The 15676-nt window shown below is 34.9% G+C and overlaps 1 protein-coding gene across 23 annotated transcripts in view; it reads left to right on the forward strand.

The window, feature by feature from the left end:
* RGS7 (regulator of G protein signaling 7) overlaps positions 1-15676 on the forward strand; it is a 211448-nt gene that overhangs the window by 87980 nt on the left and 107792 nt on the right. For 19 of the 23 annotated variants that reach the window (XM_015857784.3, XM_085541275.1, XM_085541284.1 and 16 more), the window contains one exon: positions 32-128. The exons of the other annotated variants lie outside the window; for them this stretch is intronic. In XM_015857784.3, the coding sequence (XP_015713270.1) occupies positions 32-128 (97 nt within the window). The remainder of the gene's footprint in view (positions 1-31; positions 129-15676) is intronic. 23 annotated transcript variants of the gene reach the window in all.

Below are 15676 nucleotides of genomic sequence, written 5' to 3' on the forward strand. Positions count from 1 at the left end.
TTTTATTTTTTATTTTTTTATCTGTGTTCAGATGGAAGACGTCATAGCTCGCATGCAAGATGAGAAAAATGGAATTCCCATTCGTACAGTCAAAAGTTTTCTTTCCAAGATCCCCAGTGTCTTTTCTGGTAAGAGTCAGTGTGATCTGATATTATTTAAGATTCCCATTTTACCTTGTGTAAGAGGATGTTCAAATGGCAAACATTTACCTTAGCGTTACAGGGAATACACAGTTAACTGGTCTGAGGAGACATCAACTATCTTTTCCATACTTTGCCAATAAAAATTGTTGATATGTTTCTTGCACACTGGAATATGTTTTCACATATATGTTTTTGTCCAGTAGATTTTCTGAAGGCAGTACTTAATTTACTGCAAAAAATCAATTTATTTTTATTGCATTGTTTTTTTGCATTTCAGATCTGATTTTTAAGATGTTTATGTAGCAAGTATTAAGAGTTTAAGATATAGGGCAGCATATGAATATAAGAATTATCACAGCATCAGCAGAAGAAGATAATAATCATAGATAATAATCACTCTGTAAATGATGCTGAATTGTTGACATTTCATACAATGCTTAGACTCTGCTTTAATGAGCTTTGGCTGCTGGTGCCCACAAAGCCACCACAGAGACCACAAAAGGAAAAATAATGGTATGCTAAAGATTATTTCACCTTGTGAAATTTTGAAAAAACATATTCTTTATATTTCATGTTTTCATGGAGGGCTGATGTATTGCTTAATGTTGAAGTCCATTGAATATGTTCCCAGGTATGTATAAGCTGATTGAATTCAAACACTATTTTCATTTGATTTCTTTCTTGAAATCATTCAAGAAGAAATAATTCAGTTGAGTTTAGCGGATTAGAATACGCTTAGATTGAGTTTGCAAGCTATTTGATGAAAAAGAATACAAACCCATACATGTGTCAAAATACTATAATACTAATACTACATAACATGTATCAGGGGCTTACACACTTATTTGGGAGTGTGCAAGACTGAGTAAACAGCAAATTTATCTGTGATGTAAACTTACTAGAGCTAGTGAATTGCAGACTAATTTAGATAACAGCATTTTAGTCACCTACATCTAGGAAGTGAAATTAATTATGAAAAAAATGTCTTGACGGAACTCCAATGTGCCAATATGCAAAACAATGAAAACAAGGAGGTAAAAAAAGGCATGTCCTGTTCCTTATACTCCATCCCTTGGTTTGCAGAAATTCTTCACAGCTGTTTAGCATCAGTGATGTTAATGATACTCATTTGAATTCTTTTATACGATAAAATTACACCTCATATTATTCAAATAACTATGGTGAACAACTTAGTATATTGCAAAGTTCGTAACAGAAATGACAGGGCTTATTATACATATTAATGAACAAATACTGAAGAGGAAAAAATGCATCCTTGACTAATTCCAAGTGGCACTTTGCATAAAAGAATCATTGGGAGTGCAGTATGGTGAGCTGACTACTGACTTCTATTTGTATTTCTGGCAGACCTACAACCTGTTGTACTAATCAGTAGATATCTGTGGTGCATTTTAATTTGTCATGGCAAGCAACAAATACATCAAACCTCAGAATTATGCTGCAGTGTTTTTTCTTAGATGCAATGAGCTAATGGTTTCACTGCATTCAATTTTTTTATACCAATGTTTGTGCCATTCATAGAGCATATATTCCACTGACTACCCAGCTATAAATTGCTTAATCAGGATAGTGCTTTACTGATTATTCCTGATGCTAACTGCCTTCTGGGGCCATTGTAACAGGATATGGTATGCTGGGTGTGATTTTGGCCAATAATATTTTTACAATAGACGTTAGCCCTTACTGAATCTTTGACCTCATTCAGCGAGTGCTTATGAGGTCTTTGAACAGAAAGGACTTACAATGTGCTGCAGCAGATGGTCTTTGTAATGATAGTTTACATCAAGCTGATTCACCACAATGTTATTTGCAGCTAGGCTCAGAGTAGATACAAACAGATGAATAGGCGTGGAGAGCTTTGTAGAAAACAGACTAATGGGCTGTTGCATCCTCAAACATCACTGGTTAAAAACAGACATGTTGTATTGTTAGTACCACACTGGTCATTGCTAATGGAAATTCTTTAAAAATTGCTAAAAAAATGGAAAATCCAGTAGAAAACATTTAAAGGAGGACTATAAAGATGATGAAGGCTCTATAGGGTAAGGTGCATGAGGAGTGGCTTGGTTTGTTCAGTCCAGAGCAAAGGTGGCTGAAGTGAGACCTCAAGGTTTCTGTGGCTCTTCACAGGGAGAAGAGGGGCAAAATTGAGCTCTGCGCCCTGGTGATGGCAACAGGGCCTGAGGAAATGGGATGGAGCTGCATCAGGGCATCAGGAAAATGCTCTTCACCAGAGAGTGGCTGGGCATTGGAACAGTCTCCCCAGGGCAATGGTCTTGGCTCCAAGCCTGCTGGAGTTTGAGAAGTGTTTGAACAACACTCAGAAATACAGTTTGAATTTTGGGTAGCTCTGTGTGGAGCCAGGAGTTGGACTTGATGATTCTTGTAGATCCCTTCCAACTCAGGATATTCTGAGATTCTGTGACTGCTTGAGCATATTGCCATACTATGGTGGAAGATATCATTTTTCAAATACTAGCTTCTGGGTCTTTATTTTTATGAAGAAGAAATAGTCTGCTTATGACCATTCATGTTATTATCTTCATAATTCATAACAGCCGTGGAGTTTGTCTTTGGGCATCTTGGTTTGGATTGGTATGAATCATGGTTTTGATTGAAAGAGACCTTTAAGATCATGTAGTCCCAGTTCCCCTCCTATAGGCGGGGACACCTACCTCTAAACCAGGTTGCTCAAAGTCCCAAACAGCCTTGCCTTGAATGCTTCCAGGGAGGAGGCGTTTCATGTTCATCTTCTAATTGCATGATCCATAGTAAGTGTTTCTGAAAAAACAGAAGCAGGCTTTCAACTGGATATTATTTCTCCATGGAATGTTCTCCCAGACTTCTATATGTGTTATTTGTACTGTCTGGATCATTTTACTGCTTTTTTTATTATGTTAGGTTTCTTGATCACCTTGAGTCTGTATCAAAATGTGCAGAGACCATGATAAGATCTAAAGAGAGAATATGTGAATAGAAGACTTAGGAAAAACAGACAGCTAAATCTGAATTCAATGAATAAACCCTACATGTACATTTCTGTAGAGACAGGCTGCATTTTCAGCAGGGCTAATGGATAAATTAAAAGAGAGTATTTTACACATGAGATGTATACCAGTAAGTATAATTTGAAAGTAGCTATTTTCTTTTTATTGCGCTGGTAATGTAAACTAGATGTTTGTATGGAGTTTGTTTATCATGTAACATATTTTCTACTGTACTGCTCCAACTTAAAACTGGTGAGCTGTACAAATGAGTGGCATTTGTTTGTTTTTAAATTGTGTTATTTTAGGAGCATATAAGAGAGTCTAAAGTATCTCTGGTTCAGTTCACGTAAGCTAGAAGTTTCTTTAGGGAGAGACTGAATCAGTTTTCTCAGTAGCTTTGAGCATGCTGTTACAAATTTGGGCATTTAAAACTGAGCTTGAATTAACACCAGTGTTGTTTCCTGGGGAATTTGATGGTATACCATTCAGTGGTAAGATTCTAGTTATCCTTGTCTTGGGATCAAAGTAATTTTTACCATTACAAAATTTTGTACCATTAATTCTGATGACCACAGTTATAGGCATAGTTTTCAGGAAGCACATATTTGAAACAGTAGTTGATAGCTGACTAAACTTAAAATAATGCAAGACCTACAACTTGTAGTATAAAGATGAAATAATAATTATGTCATTTATCGGATACGTATTATGGCTTTGATTTGAAACTTAAAAAAAAAAAAAAGGCAGGAGAATTTGCTCCTTCCATATGATTATTTTTTCATTTTGATGAACAAAGGAAGAGCTTGTTGTTATTGTCACCATGGTTTTAAAATGCTTTGGAGGAGAGAAGATGTTTATATAGACATCTTGCCAGTCAACAATAATAATTGCATGAAGATTGTCATGTGCGTTCTTTACTAACAGTGATTAGAGCATCAGGAATAAAAAGAAGGCAATTTGCCAGGGGGACATGGTTCACCATTAGGCCTGGAAATGGATAAAAAACTTGCTTGAAATGATGATGAATGTAGGGAGTCTGACATATGAATCATAAGGATTAGGAGGAGCTCTAAAATATCATCTTTATTTTTACTAAGGAAAGATAGCAAGTAAATGCCAAAGTTTTGATGTTCACTTTCCAGCAGAAAGAAGCATTCAGATTTTGTGGATTATGCTTTGAAATACTCAAGGGTTTGTTTTAGGGATCGTAGCAAGGCAGGTGGTCAATACTAGTACTGAAAGCTTCATAAACTAATCAGAATGTGGATATTTTTAAAGACAGATATAGTGATGCAGAGATGTCATGATTGTTACAGATTACCAGAGTGATGCTTTATTGGATTTTAAATTATGTAGTACTTGGATATGCTTGCTCATGAACATGATGGCACAAAAAACTGAACAAAATCTATGGAGAATGGTGTGTAAATGTATGTAAGGGATGTTGTTTAGTGTTTTTTTGGAGGAATGGGGTGATGTATGAGAAATGTTAGTTCAATTAAAGTGTACATGCAGAGGCAGAATAAAAGGTATCTAAGGAGAGAGTTTTCATACAAGTTGTTCCTTGCTGTTTCTGTTGTGTGGCTCAGTACTTTTAGAAAGGAATCACAGCTTGAACCAGCAATGATAGGCAAAGGTCAGTAGAAAGATGGTTTAGAAAGTCTCCTGAGTCACAGAGAAGGTGAAAAGACTCATTTATCTTTTCCCAGAAAATATAATCCATATAAACTCTTTAGCTTTTTTCTCATTCCTAGATGTGAGGATGACATTGTGCCTATTCCATACATGCACTGCATTTTCCCATTTTTAGAAAGCTTTTTGCCATCATATGACATTTTAATCAATCAGTTTTCCTAAACTCAGAAAATACTTTTTTTCTTCTGGGGAAATTGTTAAGATAATGAGATGCTGCATTTTGATTTGTGAATGTGTTCCCATAATCATAATTTTTCAATCTTTATTTTAGAGTTTATAGTATGCTTAATGAAAATAAGGAATCTATATTTTTAACCTTCAAACACCCAACCCAAGCAAACTGGCAGTCCTGTAGTCTGGTCAGAGGTAGTGAGAGATACTTCAGAAGAAGGCAGTGTCATGGTATCTCATCTCACCCACAAATCATCGATGGGTGAGCCCCAGATATGATTGAATCATGGGAGCTGGCTACAACAATAGTATTGCTTGTTATACAGAGGCAAAAAATAGCGGTATAGAGGAAACTAGATGACTCAGGGGACTAATGACAAGAGTGTGTCTCATCTGTCATTAGTTTTGATCTTGCCCAACTGAGTAATGAGTTGTTAGCATCTGATGAATGTTCACTGCTGCAAATGAAATGAGCTGATAGGTTTATCCAATTCAGTACTGAAAATTACCTACTGAAAAGATACAAGAGAAAGCTCTACCACTTGGATTGACAGAAAAGAAAACCCCAGAGAAGCATAATACTTCAGTCATCTGGTACCTTTGAAGCAATATAATAGTGCGTTATAGGTAAATGCAAGGAGTTTTGGATTTTCATGTTTGGTATCTTTTCCAGAATAAATTAACTATGCAGGAGAATTTAGGATTCCCTTATCCTAAGCCCTTGATTTTTATGTACTTTTTTCCCCTTCAGTATATCTCCATTGCTAGGTTGGTAAGAAGATCCTGCTTTCTTTAATTCCTTCAAGTCCCCTCCCACCTTCCCTCTTTTCCTGCATTCACGTATAATTCAATAGTAATTGCTGGGTACACTGTGCCAGATCAACCTCTTGTTATTTGCAAACAGAGCCTTCAGTGTTAAAGCTGCAAGCTGGCAGGCTTGATTGGGTTCAATCTTAGTAAAAGGTTTGATGAAATAAAAAGATCTTTGTCAGTACAGAAATGACAGAAGTTGGCTTATTCCCTCTTTTATGCTATTTCAGAAAGACGGGAACTTGCCATCTTTACAGTTTCAGTTTTCAAACCAGAACTTTTGAGAATAAAAGTTAATAATGCTCTATCCCCCAATGAGTAGTCATTTTGAATTTAAAATACCAATCACTCCTTTGTGTTGTATTCATTATTTTGTAAAAAGGTGACTGATTTGCATTCATATATTCATGGTCTTTTGGGAGTTGATATTTTTCAGTAGAAGGCTTGTTATCTTATTTATTGATAACGTGCTAATGATTTTTTGAGCCATTAGTAGAAGAGCTTACTAAAGTTGTAGAGTAAGATTGGACATGCAGTCATTTAAAAATACTGAGATAATGAACTGATTAATCAGTGATGCTTTGTGTGCTTTACCACTTGACAAAACAGAAGTAGATATTTGAGTGCTGTTTGCATACAATCACCTCGCAATTCCTGTTTGTTTGTTTGCATGTCTTGGCCACGTCATGCATATTGGAAGTATGGCCATTGACATGTTATCTTAAACTGCTTAAGACTTTTGGGTTTTATCAATCAGTGCTGTAGCTGTGGGGCAACAGAATGTCTGTGTGAGATGCTGGGATGGGCTGTGACTACCCGAGAACATTCAGCTTGTATTCCATTAGAATGAGAAGTAAATGAAAGTCAAAAACTCTTTCACTCTTTCAAATAACCTTGATATTCAGTGATGGTTTTGCTTTCTGTTTTCATTTTAAGAAAGGCATGTATTAATATCAGGCTTTTCCTAATCTCTGTCAGAATTAAAATCTTTTCAAAATGTGTAAATATTTTCATCTATTAAACAGAACAACAAATTCTGATTTTTTATTGCTTCCTCCTAACCAAGAACAAGAAGAAGTAAAAAAAAAAAAAAAGTACTCGTTTAACTTTCAATTCAGTGCTGATTACCATTGGAAGCATTAGAAGAAAGAAGAAAATAAAGTAATGCAAGTCTCAGGTAATTTTGCAAAATTGTTCTAAAAAACTGAGATATACTGAAAACTCATTGAGAAGTCTTTTAAAGTAATCTGTGTGTAAAACAGTCATTGTAAGTGTCAATTCCCTTAGAGTCAGTAGATTATGAAAAGCTTAATTTCACAGATATTTGCAAAATAAACAGGTCCAAAAGTCATGCATTTACAGGAAAAAGATCTTAATAATTGTTCTCTTGTTTAAAGATTTGAGATCAATGGAAACATTCATTTTTTATTTGTTGTTCATCCGTAAGAAGTGCACTGTTGGAATTAGATGATCCCCTTCACATGAGCTGCATGAAGCCTTACAGCTGAGTATGCTTCCAGATAAATAGCTCTGGGGCTTGCTGATAATAAATACAATGTTTTTTCCTAACTTTACCTAACATGTTGTTTTGTCTTGAAAATATTTCCCTTGGTCCTTGTATCTTCTTCTAAGCCTCTTGTGTGTAAAATTTTGCATGTTTTTTAAAAAATTATTTTTTTTTTGGATGGAGTGGGGGTGGGGGGAAGGATTGTACCTGTGAAGTCTGAGTACTTCTGAGCAGCATATGAGAAAACCGTTATGGTCTAACTACTTTGGTGTACTTTGCCATTTCTTGTTGTCCAGCTGGATGCTGGACATGTAACATTGATGAAAACATTGGGCTGAAAGTGTAGCCTTTAGACTGTTTCACATCAAGCTGAAACTAGCAGAATTTCTCATTTATCACAATTTCATTTTAGCTGGCTTGCCATTATTTTTCTGGTGTAATAACATCCATTAATAGCTGTCTTGTTATGTTGTTTTTGTAGCAGCAAAAATGATTAGTACTTACACAAAGAATGACCTCCCCCAACTTCCACATACGAGCATATATACTATTCGTATGTATGTCGTATGCATTTGCCCATAGAAATAGTGCATAAATTATCAGCTTAAAAAAATAATTATAAAAAAAAAAAAACAAAACCAAATGAAAAAAAAACAAAAAACACTTCTAGGCTTAAAGAAGCATCTGAAGAAGTGGTTAATAATATAGGCTCACTGTTGTCTGTTGTATGGGTAATCAAAACCTGTATGAAGACGAGTAACAGAGCAGCAGCTTGTGATTCCAGGAAAGCCTTTCTTTACAAAGTGCTCCATTATTGGCCTGAAGGAGGATACAGACATTGTCAAAACATAGGTAGAGAAGTCAAACTCCAGTGGAAATAATAGAGAATTTATATGTGAATATTTATTTCAATAAATGTTTATAAAGGTGAAGAGAAAATAAGTATTAATATTCCCTCCACCACACATGCATTTTGTAATATAGTAGTTTTCATTATATGAGATCTGATAGTGCATGAGTGAAGGAGCAGAAAATGGAACTTCTGGGTATTTGATGAGTTTTCTCACTGTTAGAATAATATAATGTCTGAAGGATTTCAGTTGTTGCTGAGAATTTTGTTCTATTATATCTACTATATCATATGTAAAACAACACTCATGAGGTGTTTGTAGCAGACAGTTGAACTACCTGATCTCTTCCTGAAATATTCACCTTCTGAAGTGTGTTAAATGCTTGAAAATAAAAAAGCTGTTTTTAAAAGCTGAAGTGTGATACACAACTTTCCCTGCCGCAGATAACGTCTGTAATCTTTGTACTATAACAGCTATATGTGTAGTTTTGAGACATAAACACAAGAAGACATTGTAAGTGTTTGAATACGCTTGTTTGCTCAGTCATCAGTATATGCAGATATTCCATATATTCATTAAATTGTAGTAAACTGCATGGATATTAGCTGTTTAAAGCTACTGCATAGCGTTTTAACTCTTGTTCAGAATATGTAGCGAGCTTGTGGAAGATATTGAGATGAGCTTTGTAGTAGTAGGAAGTGTTAGATCATTAGGTTGCATTTTTCTTTCTCTGCAGAGCCAAATACCAAATTAGCTTGTGCACATGAGTATCTTATGGATGTTGGCACCCCATGTGCTTGTCTGATGTCAGTATTTTTGCATTAAACCTCTTATAATTGAATGTGATATCGATAAACTATAGAAATGCTCTAGTATAGGCCTATATACCTCAATAGTTTTTGTCAAGAGTACCTCCAGATATATTTTGTTACAGGAGGAAATATTTTTAGATAGTAAAGAAAGTAACTCTACAGTAAAACATCCAGTTGTTACCCAACTTCTTTCTACAGCAGGAAATATTTTATGAATAGAAAAAAGGCACTGGGCCAAGCCTGCTCATTAATGGTTTGTTTACATAAGTTCTACCTTCTGCTTTTCTTCCCACCCATTTATCCTCTCCTGATTTTTCTGCATTCAGTAATCTTGAGATCTCCTTGTCTGTGTGCTCTTATGTGGAAAAAAAAAAAAAAAAGTCACTGTTCTCTATTCAGTTGTTTCCTGGGCTAGTAGTATTCTTGTGTTCCTACTGTCTGAACTGTAGATGTTTTAAAACAATTTTATCAAGTCCTTTCACACTTGTAAAGGCTTCTATTCAATAGAACAGATCAGAACTATGTTTCAATGAAAGGTGCAGGCAGTTACTTGTCTCTTTTTGTGCTTTCAGTCAAATAATGTGTTACAGAAATACAATTGCATGTTATCTACATTTTTTTTTTTTTCAAACTGCTGATAGATTATCTAAAAAATGACCATGAGTTCTAAACTGAGAAGTCATAAAAACATACTTACAATGATCAACATTTGCAGATGAACCCAGCCTGCTCTGCCTGTGCTCTGGGCTGGAAGTAGATGAGAAATACAGATGTGTTACCAAGACCATCACATTCTTTGAGCTGGATTTAGGAGTTTAATCTTGATTTTATCTCATGCTTAAATGAAAGCTTCTGTCAGGGATTATTTCCCCAAATCCTAGACCGTTTAAGGACCTGAAATTGAGGCTATTGTTCCAGAAAGTGTCTTGAAAATTCATCATAGCAGATCACTCTTGTACAACAGTTGTTGAAAGAAGGTGAGAGCTGCTTGTCTCACTTTCCTTTTCTTTGCCTCTTAAAAATGCAGTTATCTGTGTTAAAAGAAACAACCAATCAACCAAAAAAACTCAAGTGTCATTATCCCTATTTTGATCATAGTTTAGGTTGTCCTGCAAGGGACATAGGAAACTATGTACAGTGTTTAATCTAGCCAGTGACATAACTGGTTTTGAATTTAGTTTGATATAACTGTCCTTTAAGACTGTTATTTCTACATTTTAATTATGATATGTAAAATAGAAATAATAGAAATAATAAACTAATAAAGCACCTGAAGAACGTTATAGAGAGGCAGCTGTATTAATATGGAGTTGTATATTAGGTAGAACAACAAGCTGTGTGGTGTGTTCAGCATGTCTGAGGGATGGCTATTCAGAGAGACCTAGACAAGCTTGAGCAGTGGGCCCAGGTGAACCATATAAGGTTCAGCAAATCCAAGTGCAAGATCTTGCACCTGTGTTGTGGCAACTCCTTCTATCAGTGCAAGGTGGGGAATAGAGCACAGCTCTGCTGAAAAGGACTTGAGAGTACTGGTGGGTGGGAAGCTGTACAGGAGCCAGCAATATGCCCTCAATGCCCAGAAAGCCAGCCATATCCAGGGTTGCCTTCCTTTTCCTTGTGCTGTACGCTGCCCCTTCAGATATCAAAAAACTTTGTCTTTGAGACCAGAAGTAAAACTGTTCACATGCCTTTCTAGGCTATCCTGTGCATTACACTGGTATTCTGTCTATTGAAGTCTGACTTTTGAAACCATTTCATGAATGTTTGAAAAGTGAGAATTAGAAAGAGGGATTCAACAGTGATAATCTTTTCATGAATTATGATTTACAATCTTCTGTTGGTGACAGTATATACTGGTAAGTGGAAGATTTGTTAAGCTGAAGTGTTATTTTGGATTTATTAATGGAATCACTGAACTTAAATGCAAAATTATTTGTTTATTTTATCATACACTATCCAATTAGGACTCATCCCACATACTTTCATTCCCACCCCCCCAAAAAAGAAAAATGAAAAAAAAAAAAAATAGAAAATGCACAGATCACAAGTGAGAATTCCTGTTTTGTGCTTTACTGCTATGCAACAAGCATAAAAGCAAGCAGAACATGTAGCAAAAGGAAAAATCAGTTTTTATATTGGCAGGAGATGTCCTCAGTCAGCTGAAACTATGCTCAAATCAACAAATCTGGCAAATAAAATTTAGATTATAGCGCTGTGTCTCAGAAGTAATAAAGATTTGGATCGATATTAGAAATATGTTGGAACTATCTTTTCTATTATTTTAGGAAGTGAAAACATTCTTCATGCTGACATCATTTAAAGATAAAATATGATTTTCATCTGAAATGAGTATTGACTTGGAAGGACAGAATAGAAACAGAAATCCCAAATAAATTCTGTGCCTTTCCACTGCACTGAGCATGGATAGTTTTAGATGAATCTAAAATGACGTATTTTTATTGGATATTACTTTTGCCACTTTTTCTCAAACTGAATAAAATACTAGTGATTTTTTCTTATTTTTTTCTTGTGCAATAAACATTAAAATTGTTGTGCTAACAGAAGGAACAGATTCTTTAGAAAGATTTGTATGCACACACATTTTTAAAATATCTTCTGCAGAAGAAAAGATTGAGCACAGATTTAACTAGGTCTTTCGTTACTCAGGATCTGCACTGCACTATGTGCCTAAGCATTGATGTATTAAGTATGTGTGTCAGCATCATCAGAAGTCTGCTTTTATACTTACCAGTAAATCATCTGCAAACATTAATTGATTAAAACTGAGACAGCAACTAGTAAGGCTAGAAAAATCCAAGAAGAACTCCACTCAGCCCTGTCATCAGGTCAGTCCGTGCTCTTTCTGCTGCTGCTGGGAGCTGAGGACTTGTCAGTTCTGTGGAGGTGCCACCTGCTGAAGCGCAGATCTGGGGATCCACAAACTACTTTGAACCAGTGCTGCACTGTGTGCGCTTGTATCAAAGAGATACTTCTTCTGTGGCTGTGCCAGAAACTTCTCTAATTATGTCTAGAATCTGGCAAAATGTGAATGCACCAGTTAGAATCTGCAGTTTTGCCTTGGGTATCTGAAGGCACTTTCCCAGAATCTGCAAGATACTTCTCTGCAGTTTCCAGCTGAGGGTGTTTATTAAGAGTATCAAACTTAGAATCAAAGGGCACAAATTGTCCTTTAATAACTGTACATAGCTGCAAAACAAAGAAGCTCATTTTGCAAAACAGTTTCTGTGCAGTACATCAAATGGAGTATATCTTAGCCCTTTGAGCAGCAGAAAGAAAATGTGGTGGGAATTAAAGAGAGTTATGTGCTTTGTGAGAGTGTTATAGAGATGCTGTAATTATTTCATGATATTTGTATCTGGTAGTAATATATGTTGATGGCAGAATACTGACAGAAAAATAAAGCCTGAAGTTAAGCTCTTTCTTATGCTCAAGTATACAGTCTACATTCCCCTTCACCATTTTAAGAAAATGAAAAACTGGCAAAACAGTGCAATGTCTGTAGATTTCATGCAGAGTAGAATCAAAATCTTGGAGATCAGGACAGTACTTAAGATCAACATATATAAAAATGAGTTAGAAAAATGAAGACTAGGTAATACAATATCTCTGGTTCCACTGTTTCATCAGTGATGTCTGTGTTGTTTCCAGTCATGAGTCAAATATTAATACTCAAAATGTTACCTAAAATAAGTAAATAAAAATCTAGAAACATTTTAAAAAAGAGTTAAATAGTTAAGCAGTAAGACACAAGAAAATGTTTAGTGTGAGATGATATATAGCTCAAGGGCATGGTTACCTAGGAAGCCTGCTGTCTTGCATTACAAAGACATTTGCAGAATCTTATTGTGGTTAGTAAAATAGTTACTGTGTACTGAGAAGAATGAAGAATTAGCTGTAGGAAGCAGCTACAAGCAGTAGAGAAGAACTTTAAATGAATGCTGTATAATATGAATATATGTTGACTTCTAATTTGTTAACCCTAGAAGGGTAGATAATTTTTTTCTTCAAAAAAAAAATGACTTATAAGATTCTCTGGCAGGCAGTGGTGGTCAGCTGTAATGATCAAAAGTAATTTTGTAGTGCAAATGGACAAATCTTCTCACAAATACTTTCCATTAACTATATAAAAGAAAGTCTAACAAGCCTCTTCAAACCTCTTTTCTTTAAAAAGACATAGAATACAGTGTGATATATTAAAACCAAAGAAAACACAATAACGTTATTAACCCCAACAAAAAATGATCATATGCTTAGACACCAATGCAAATGATATGAAGGATTTATAAGAAAGATAATATAATATTTCTAATGCCTTCTGTAAAGCAAAGTATATCATGCCAAATTAACCTGTATGCTTCCTCTTTAGAAAGAACAGCTTGTGATGATGTCTAATTCAGAGCACAGTTGCCTTAATTCTCATAGGGCGGGAAGCTCCATGAAAGGCATTCCAAACAACAAGTCTTAATAAGACTAAGAATTGGAGCTCTTTGTGTATTTACTTCACCTGCCTATGAAAATAAGGTCAGTTTGTGGAGAAATGAGTTGCTATAAGGACACTTACAGATTTTACAGACATATCAAAGGTGTAATTGGGGATAAAACTGGTATTGTATAATTAAGTTCCTTTTTTTTTTTTTCTTTTTTTTTTCTTTCTTTTTTTTTTTTTTTTTTTAAGTTAAATACCCCTAAATTGTTGACTTCAGTACAATTTTACATGCATGCACACTGGAGAAAAAATTAAAAAGTAGACTTCAATTTTCTTATAAAACTTAGAATCTTAGTTTGCTGTGGATCTCAGCATTTGTCATAGCTGAAAGAAGGTTGAGTTATACTTCAGTAATTCTGTTAGCTATTTCCTCAAACTATATTGATTTGTAACATTTAGATAATTATACTGGCTATAGTGGAGTTGCATTGCCACTAAGACAGAGACTGATATTATGATATCCCTTTGGATTTCACAATTGGAAGTAGAAATTGTTGTATACTATAGTACGGTACCAAAATGGAAGATATACATGAAAGTAAAGCTTAAAACATGGGTTGGAACTAGTGAAATACTAAGTTGAATCTTACTCCACTTTTCAAGTGATCATCTTTTGGAAACTAAATTCTGAAGTGTTCCCAAGTGTTTTCATTCTGACTGTGCATAACTCACTCTCTGGAAACACATATAGTAGTTACAAAGGTTGTAATTACACAAATATATTTTCTAAATGCTATTTGCTATATGAAATTGCATAAAGTGGTAGCTTTTCAAGGCTCATACATTTTCTTTACTACTCGGTGGGAGGAGAGATGACAAATTATCAACAGCAAGGCATGATATGAGCTTAGCAGAATTATTACCTCTGTAGTTAGTGTTTATGTTGCATTATGAGAATTTCCTTGAATTCAAATTAGATTATAATGAAAGCAGCTTATTATTAATATTGTAATAACAATTATAACTCATTCTAGTAGGGTTAATAATTGACAAGGTAATATCTTAAGAGAAGATGGAAGCTGGTGTTGACCTTTATTCTCTTTTCTTCTTGTCTCTTGTGTCTAAAACTATCAACTTACTTTACCTGAGTGCTCAGTATAGCTGATCATAAAGCATTGTCCTCTGGCCTTGTTGGAAAGGTTAGAAAATCATAGAAATAATGAACATCCATCCTAGTTGTATTTCAACCTTCTGCATCTGCTTAATTTAGAGGAATTATCCATTAAGAGCTTTCTGTGATGCTTTGTGTAGTAAATCAGTTTTCTGCTGGGAAATGTTTTCACAGATGGACTGTTTCATAAGAATTTTCATAAGAATTTTTTGATACTGTTATCTGGAAATACTGAAATACTGCATTTTGATTTTATTGTTCTGTTACGCTATTAGAAGTTTTCTTATGAGTCAGACAGATGAAGATGAAACACTTTGTTTTATACTAAAAAAGGACTTTGCCTCTGTTGAATTAAAAAGTTTGATAACATTAAAGTATTTTGGAATTTTTCATTTTTTACAGAGTTTGATGTTTGATGTTGGGCTTCCAGTTTCGAATAAAATGAAGTTTGAGAACCTCAGAAGTTGAGGGATGGTAGAAACTTTGGTGTTTAATGATTTCTGTAGTTATTCACAAAGTATCCTTTTGAAGATCATCTACTAGTGCTTTTGGGTGGGGAAACTCAGAGGATAACAGAGAAGGAAGGGGCTATATTGAGCAAATGCGGAATGTTACTTGTTAGAAAGTCTTCATTATCCATTTAAATCACCATATCAGAAATGCTGATTGTAGGGTTATTAGGAGAGAGACTTGCTTTTCCAGTGTATTTAAATTGCACTTAGTATAAGAAATTTCCATGCTAAAATTCTTGAACAAGCACCAAACTGCAGGGTAGCTTTACCTTTGCCAGACCTTATGCCTTCTGTCATATGCTTGGCTGCCTGGGCATTAACTCCACTAAGATATAGCAAATTTAGGCACGCATTAAAGTAAAATTTTCTTGTATATTTTTGCTTGATGTGCAGTGAATTAACAGTGAGTGCTTCATCTTAAGAAACTGTGCACAGATCTGTAATTTTCCTCTATTTTCTCAGTGTACATTTGTTCTTCTTTGTAAAAGAAGTTGTCTTTCTTCGTTAGCTCACTTGCTAAAAAGAAAAAAATGCCAACTTAGAAGTACA

Source organism: Coturnix japonica, chromosome 3 (assembly GCF_054131305.1).
Source record: "Coturnix japonica strain WE chromosome 3, WE-NBRP24, whole genome shotgun sequence".
Classification (NCBI taxonomy): domain Eukaryota; kingdom Metazoa; phylum Chordata; class Aves; order Galliformes; family Phasianidae; genus Coturnix; species Coturnix japonica.